Here is a 7868-nt window from a genome sequence, read left to right as displayed (position 1 = left end):
CCTGGCCGGAAAAGGGTGGGGGGGAGAGATCTTTCCTGGCCAATGAGAAAGGAGAAAGCTCTAGCTAGACCCGCCTCCCCCAACCGGAAGTTTTTATGATTCCGAAAGAGGACTACGTAGCTGACTGGGAGGGGAAAGGACTCTTAAATCGTTTTCCCCCCCCCCCTCCCCGCCCTCCACACCGAGAAGGATGATTTGTTAGTAGAAATGCTTCGGAGGGTGTCCTTAGGGGGCGGGACTTATTTTTGGAGCAGTTCGTTTGCACGTGTTTCGCCTCACTGGCTTGTTTGGCTGGAGGTGTGGTGGGAAGATGTGAAAAGCGCCACGTTTGTGCTGTGACTTCCTCTCCTCTGGGCTCTCCCCTTGGGGCGCCAGGCCTTCTCTGCCATCCAGTGGTCTTCCCATCTCTGCAGCCGGTGGTCGAGTCCCCCTGGGTTTGAGAATAAGGCCTATCTGTCTCCCCAGGAGACCGGGATAAGTTTGGTGAAGAATTCTAGAGATGTCCCCGGCCGTTTTCGGAGGCCCCACTTATAGCCTTCCTTATTATGATCCTCAAAGCTACCTCCTCCCTGTGGACGCTCGTTGATAATTCCCTCCGATGCTCGGAGAGGTCTCAGGGACACGGATGTAGGGAAAATGAGGGACTGAGGTCGACCCCTCCCCTCCCCTCCCCGTACTTGTGGCAATAGAATGGAGATTAATGGCCTACTGTGTGCCCCAGTACTTTGCTAAACGCTTTACAATAAATCTCATTTGCTCATCGGGCTCTGAAGGTAACCAGTGTAAAAAACACCGTGACTTCTGAGAATTCGATTCAGCAAGCATAGATTAAGCACCTACTGTGTACAAAGTTCTGGAATACCAAAAACTGAATCAGGAACTTAAATTCTACTGGAGAAGGTAGGTGTCCTGTAAACCCATGGTGGTATTGTGATTGTTTTTAAGGTAAATAATAATTTTGGACATTTGCTATGCATTTAAACAGTTTTGCTCCCAGATGGATAGCGTTCTTGCACATTGTCAATGATTGTTGTAGGGCAAGGGAGATCTCAGTATCCCGTTCCGAAAGTGAAGGAATTCGGTCCCCCTTTCCCTCTGCCAGCAGAAGAGATGAAAGTTCGGAGAAACTTGAGATGTTAATGCACTGGAGCCCTGGGTAGGTTAGTACGCCCGAAGAATAGTCTTAGAGCTCCCCCCTGTGCTCAGATGAGGAGAGACCGGACCCTTTGGAAGGAGGGGCTCGTCCTCCAGGAAGTCAGTCATGTCACAGATCGTCAATGTCCGGGCACCGAAGTCAGTAGCCATGAAGTGCCTACTGTGTGTTGGCAGGCAGTGCTTGTACCCAAGGAGCCTAAGGAGGGCGACTATGTGTAAACAACTATGCAAAAATAAGCGACATACAGGATAAACTGGGGGCAAGGGGGAGCCGCCGGTGGGGGACACGGGCTTAGTCAAGGAGGCCAGGAGGTGACGATAAGCAGAGTTCCCGGCCCGGGGGGCGAGGGGGTGACTGCCGGGATCCGAGGGGCCACTGCCCGGAGCGCGGAACAGAAAAGAGGGCCAGAGAGCCGAGTCTCCCTTCTTGCCCGGGGACGCAGGCGCTCCGGCCCCCCAGGCCTGTCCTTTTACTCTGGGCCCGCGACGGGAGAGAAGGACGGACGGATTGGGAAGCGGTGCCCCGGAAAGATGGGTTGGCTTTCCCTCGGCTGGAGCTTTAACTTTCCGAGGTCCCTTTAACGCTGAGGTCCCGCCCCTTCCCGCCCCGGGACTCCGCGAATCCCGGATTGGTCGGGGCCCAGGGGCGGCCTGCGGAGGGAGGGAGGACGCGGGGAGGGGAGGGGTCGCGCGCATCGGAACGGCGTCTCGAGCACGTTGATTGGCCCTCACCCGCCGGACCCGGGATACTTCCTGGAATGTCCGAGACGCTACGTTCCATTGGGCTGCATCCGGCCGAGGCCAGGACCCTGGCTCCCCCTGGGGGTGGCTGAGCGGCGTGCACCATCCTCCCCGCTGGGTGGGTGATGGTTTGGGGAGTGGGGGGGAGGCAGGTCCGGGCCATTGAGTAAGGGAGGGGTCCCGTTCTCCTTCCCCTGCTCCTTCCCTTCCTAAGAATGGGAAGGCCCTCGGGTTCCCCCCGCCTTCCCCCCTCACCCCGGCCCGGGCCCAGGTTACTTAGGCGCCCCACCTCTAAGCTTTGGGGCAACCCACTCTGGGGTCCCCACTCCTGCTCTGGGAGATAGTGTCAAAATGCGGAGCAGTTTACTAACAATGAGGGGGGACTGGTGACTGTTCTGGAAGAGCTGGACAGTAGACTGCTGCATTCCCCCATCCTCACCCCTTTCTTTCCACTAGCAGGGAGTGGAGGCCCGGACAGCATGACGACGGAGACTTTTGTGAAAGATATCAAGCCAGGACTTAAGAACCTGAATCTCATCTTCATTGTGCTAGAGACAGGTGGGTGAGGGGCTCTCAGGGCCTGGGAAGTATAACCCCTTGTGATCTGGCTGTACATTGGGGTCTGGTGATGAAAGTCATTTGGCCCAAGACAATTCAGAGTGGCTGCATACCCACCCCCCTGCCCATAGAGCGCAAAGGCCAGAGTGTTGGGGGGGAGTGTTGGGGGGGAGGGAGCCAGGAAGGGAAGGCGAAGGTGGCATCCATCCCTTGTCCCTAGAATCCAGCATCAAATATATTCAAGGTACCACTGGTCTTCATGAAACCCTTTCAGTAGAGTTGGGGTAAAACTTCCATGTTGTAAAGGAGCTGAAAGCTATCCCGTCAATGAGATTGTTCACCTATCTCTGATTTCCTCAATTCCCCACCCTTTCCAGGCCGAGTTACTAAGACAAAAGATGGACATGAGGTGAGGACCTGCAAAGTTGCAGACAAAACAGGTAGCATCAATATATCTGTTTGGGATGATGTTGGCAACCTGATCCAGCCTGGGGACATTATTCGACTCACCAAGGGGTAAGGCCAGTGAAACACTCCTTGATCTAGATGTGGGAGTCACAGTAAAGGCAGAGGAACAGAAGTTTGATGTGTCTTCTCCTCATTCTGTATGTGCTGTCTTCCCCTCGCAGGTACGCTTCAGTATTTAAAGGCTGTCTGACGCTCTACACTGGCCGTGGGGGTGATCTGCAAAAGATTGGAGAGTAAGGCCTAGATTGGAGTGATGGGATTGGGTTGAAGGAGCATTTCTTTCCTAAGGAAGGGGAGAATGCAGTGGCGTGTTAAGGAAGGTGGTAGTGAAGAAGGAGTATTCATACCTTGAGTTAGAGGAAGCATTAAGATATAGTGAAATAATGGCTTTGGAGTCCTCATATCCCTGTTCTTATTTTGGCCGTGCCACTTAACAGCCTATATAAACTTACACAAACCATCTTTCTAGGTCTTAGTGTCCTCATTTGTAAAATGAAGATCTTTGGTTCCTTCTAGTTCTGAGAGTGTGATCTTATTCTGTGTTATTGGGGGTTTTTTTCCCCATACCTCTGAGACTGGCCCACAAGGATTTGACCCACGTTTTGATTGTTTCCTTTCTTGGTAGATTCTGTATGGTTTATTCTGAGGTCCCCAACTTCAGTGAACCAAACCCTGAGTACAGTGCCCAGCAACAACCCAGCAAAACGGTGAGTCCCTGAGAGCCTAGTATAGAATAGGAAAAAGAAGAATATTGTTGCTTTAACAAAGAGATCAGTAAGTAGATAAAACAAAAAGAAAAACAGCCCTTGTCTTTAAGGAGTTTGTATTCTAGTAGAAGACAAATTATAAGAGGAGGCTGAAGATTTGGGGCAGGGACGGGTATCCATGGCAAAGGGACAGGTGGTCTGATGGAGAGGTATCAGGTTTGCTGGCTGCTAGTTGCCCAGTAAAGCTTCTAAGAGCAGCAGATCAAATGAAAATGTAATTGTGAAATGTTTACCAAAAGTAAATAAAAATATGATACAATACAATGTTAACTTGATTTTCTAAGTCATTAAGTAGCCACAAGAATCTATTTGAGTTTGATACAGTCATCTGGGACATCTTGGGCTGCCTTGGGTTTCGATCACTTTGTAACCATTTGTTAAGCACTTACTATGTGCCAGGTATTGTGTTAAGTGCTGGGATATAAAAAGAGATTTTTAAAAGTCCCTGTCTTCAAAAAGCTTGCAGTCTAATAGGGGAAACTACATACAAATAAATATATACAAACAAACTACACACAAAATAAATAAGAAATGATTAACATCTGGAAGACCCTAATCCTAGGGTCTTCCCTAGGATTAGGACAGGTTGGGAAAGCTTCCTATAAAAAATGGGATTTCAGTGGGACTCAAAAGAAGGCAGGGAAAGTTCCAAGCAAGGTTTGAAAAGACCATGGTAGCTGGCCCAGGATGCTTTCTCAAATCCAGGTTCGCAGTTCAAATTGAGGAGCAGGGAACAGAGTATAAATGTGGTTTTGGTTTCCTCAGGTACAGAATGACAGCAGCTCTGCCAATGCCCAGTCTCCAGCTGGCCCTCCTGCTGGTCCTCCAGGTAAAACTCTCTGTGACCTTCTATCCCAATGAATGGAGAAGGGGCCCTCTAGAGGTCATCATACCTTGTAGCTCATCCCTTGGTCTTAGCCCATAGAAGATGTGAGTTCTCACTTTGTTTTGGTGACGGTGACATCCATACTCTTTTTTTGTTTCTTCCGTTTTTTGAGGGACTTGGGGAAATGCCCTGGAAGGTCTGAATCTTTTGCTGCTTCACCCTCTCTGTGGAGGAATGATGGTCTATTTCTTCTCAACCCCTTTTGGAATCTTTCAGAATTCTGGGCTCACTCTCCCAGAACTCTTCTTTCCTTTCTACCTCTACTTACTTCCACTAGACCCCTAGGATGAAACAAGGTTTGGTACCTTCTTTGGTCCATTGGTAGGTGTTAGGGCATCCCACTGCTGCTGCTACCTAAGGACAAAAAACTTGGAATTTTTCTATTAAAGAAAAACCCCTAATTACCAGTTTCTTCCACAGAATCTTTTTTCTGTCAGTTCCACCCCACACTGTTCATGGCAGTCCTTTGTAATTTAGATATAAAGCTAAATTTTGCTCATTTATGTCAGCTATATATTGTTTACCCCTCAAATTCTCCTGCATTCCTTACTTTTCTCTTTGGCCAGTGAAGACTATCATCTGTTGACTCTGCTCTTTACAAATGCCTTGTTTGATCCTCACAATAACCCTGAAGCAACTGCTGTTATTATATCCATTCTACTGATGAAGCAAATGAGGATAAGTTTAAATGACTCCTCCAGAGTTACATAGCTAGTATCTTGTCTTAGGATTCAAACTGGAGTCTTGACTCAAAGTCCAGCACTCTCCACCACACTACCTAACTCTGTCTGATGTTTGAGCCCTTTTAGGATTTGGCCTTCAGGTTATACTTTTAATCTTCTGGTCTTGGGCCTAGCCTAGTCTCTCTCTTTTTTGTATCAATGTCTTTTATTTTTAGACCACCTCCCTTTCCAGATATATCTAACCCCATCCTGGAAACCAGGGCAGTGAGGTGGCAAAGTGAATGGAGCTCTAGGCCTAAAGTCAAAGCCATCCTGACACTAGCTATGTGACCATGGGCAAGTCACTTATCCCTGTGTGTCTCGGTTTCCTCATCTGTAAAATGAGCTGGAGAAGGAAATGGCAAACCATTGCAGTCTCTTTGCCAAGAGATTCCTAATGGGGTCACAAAGAGTTGGCTATGACTGAATAACAAGAAAAATCCAGGGCATTCCCTATAACAAAGAATAAGAAGGGGGGGGGGGGGGGAGAAGAAACCAAAACAAAACATCAAGCAAGTCTTGACAGTATATACAATTATCCACACCCATAGTCAGCAAAGAAAAGGAGATTCCTTCACTCTAGTGACTCTTTGGGTATTCAGAAGAGTGAGTTTTCTGTTGACTTTAGGTCACAACTGGCTCTGTAGTCTTTCGCTGCAAACCACTGTGGTGTCCCTCAGAATGCCATCTCCTCATTTTTTCCCTCCCCTCCAACTGCATCCTTAGCTCTTAGTCTCCACAAGCTTATCTTGATTATTTTGTTTTCTCTCCTCTTGGGCTGTACTCTGGATCTGATTTGCCTTTTATTTCTCTTTTGCCAATCCCTCCCTTCAAGAATTCTCTGGCTCTGGAGTTTCTCACCTCTCCAGATCACCATTGTACCGGGATATAGATCCCTCGATTCAAGTATCCATGATGCCCATCACATTCAAGGCAGTGCCCACCTAACTTCGATTAAACATTTACGATTTCACTGTCTGCCTGCCCCGACTCTAGAAATGGAGGGAGCATGTTGCCATACTCTTGAACCCAGAATTAAACAGTCATGGGGAACTTGAGTGCCACAGAGGTGAGAGGAGACAAGGCACTTTGCCCTGCTGGATGTGCAGCTCCCAAGTCCTCCCTTCTTTACCTTATGTTTTAGAGCCACTAGGCCATCTTCCCTTCTGTGGCTGGATGGGTGCCTTAGATCAGTTTATATCACTCCCAGAGGGGTTGTGCTCATGGGTTCATCTATCTGTGTCTGCTTCTTTTGAAGGCAGTGCTGGGGGGAAACAGAGTCCTTTGTTTTAATTCCTTTCTCTCTATTTCTCCTTTTCCTAAAATCAGCCTCAGAGAATCAGAATGGGAACGGCCTAACTACCCCCCCTGGGCCAGGCAGTGGCTCCCACGCACCCCACGCACCTCCTCACCCTATTAGCACCCGAATTACTCGAAGCCAGCCTAGCCACGCATCTTCGGGCCCTCCGGGCCCCTCCTCCAACCCTGTCAGCAACGGCAAAGAGACCCGGAGGAGCAGCAAGAGATAGCAGCACACCCTTCTCCCTCACTGAAGACAACTCTCTTCTGTGTCTCCCCACTAGGAACAAAGACTGCCCATTGGGAGCTAGCTCTGTGTGTATGGAATGGGGGGTGTATTTTAGCCTCAAACTCTCTGAGATGATGTGGAGGAGGGTAGTCATCTCATTTCTTAAGCCAGCCTCCCATGCTCAAGTGAGAGTACTCTGTCTCCTGCCCCTTCATTCTGGGCACTCCAAACCTCGCCATTTTTAGAAACCAAACTTGGGGTGAGTATGTTAAATGTGTGTGATATGGGGGACTTCCCTAATAAATACTTACACCCAGTCTGCCTGGTTTTTGTGCTTTTTGTGACTTCAATGTATGGGGGAGGACAGAGAGTTACTGCCTCTTGACTTGGAAAGGATTGGGGTATCCTTGGGATGGGAGAAGTCTGAGGAGAGAAAGGAGAGGAAAAGCACCTTGGGCAAGGCAGGCCTGCCCTTTTAAGGTAGTGTTCCTCCCCTAAGCTTTCAGCTGCTGACCCTTGACACCCCCCACCCCTTTTGCTGAAAGTAAGAAGTCCTCTTGCTTTTAGGGCTCCTCATATCTCTGCTGTGGTCAGGTAATGCCGGCCTCTGCCCATTGGGCTCTAGGCCAGAAGTGAGGAATGCTGAAGGGAACCTAGCCTCCTCTCTGCATCAGGGTTTTCCCATGTCTAGATGTTTCTGGGTAGAGAATAGTAAAGAACTGTGGTCTTCTTGGCAGGCTGGGACTTCTGGGGTTATTAAGCCTGATTACCCTTGGCCTAAGATACTTGGGTCCTGGTCCAAACTAATTCCTGGAAGCAGAGTGGCAGAGATGAATGAGTTAATATTCTTCTCTCCACCTTGGGAGTGGGGTGTTTGGGTGGGGGTGGTTACGGTATGTTTGGAGCAAGAACTGCAAAGTGGGGAGCAGTGGGTGAGTACCAGAGGCGGCAAAGCAGGGATTAGAGGTGGGGCAGTAGATTCAAAATCTGAGAGCTGCACTCCCTAAACTGGCTGCCTTAGCCATATAGCTCCCCAAAAGGGG

The 7868-nt window shown here is 49.1% G+C and overlaps 1 protein-coding gene across 4 annotated transcripts; it reads left to right on the top strand.

Annotated features, from left to right (window-relative positions):
- Positions 1-109: 109 nt before the first annotated feature.
- NABP2 (nucleic acid binding protein 2) lies at positions 110-7143 on the top strand. 4 transcript variants are annotated; one of them, XM_031941190.1, is made up of 7 exons: positions 110-900; positions 2356-2454; positions 2832-2970; positions 3084-3155; positions 3548-3629; positions 4455-4518; positions 6627-7143. In XM_031941190.1, exons 2-7 carry the CDS (start codon positions 2376-2378, stop codon positions 6824-6826), a joined length of 636 nt encoding a protein of 211 aa, XP_031797050.1. In that variant the 5' UTR covers positions 110-900; positions 2356-2375; the 3' UTR covers positions 6827-7143. The 4 variants fall into 4 exon arrangements, with proteins under 4 accessions (XP_031797050.1, XP_031797049.1, XP_031797051.1 ...); XM_031941189.1 differs by having other exon boundaries at positions 2353-2454; XM_031941191.1 differs by lacking the exon at positions 110-900 and adding an exon at positions 1856-2014 and having other exon boundaries at positions 2353-2454.
- The last annotated feature ends 725 nt before the right edge of the window (positions 7144-7868 follow it).

This window comes from Sarcophilus harrisii, chromosome 5 (assembly GCF_902635505.1).
Source record: "Sarcophilus harrisii chromosome 5, mSarHar1.11, whole genome shotgun sequence".
Taxonomy (NCBI): domain Eukaryota; kingdom Metazoa; phylum Chordata; class Mammalia; order Dasyuromorphia; family Dasyuridae; genus Sarcophilus; species Sarcophilus harrisii.
This window is presented reverse-complemented; position numbering and strand designations above follow the sequence as displayed.

Excerpts from the sequence above, each read along its gene's own strand:
- NABP2 (XM_031941190.1), top strand. The coding sequence starts at position 2,376 with ATGACGACGGAGACTTTTGTGAAAGATATCAAGCCAGGACTTAAGAAC. Across the intron at positions 3,630-4,454 it reads AGCAACAACCCAGCAAAACG|GTACAGAATGACAGCAGCTC; the intron begins GTGAGTCCCTGA and ends TGGTTTCCTCAG. Across the intron at positions 4,519-6,626 it reads CCCTCCTGCTGGTCCTCCAG|CCTCAGAGAATCAGAATGGG; the intron begins GTAAAACTCTCT and ends TCCTAAAATCAG.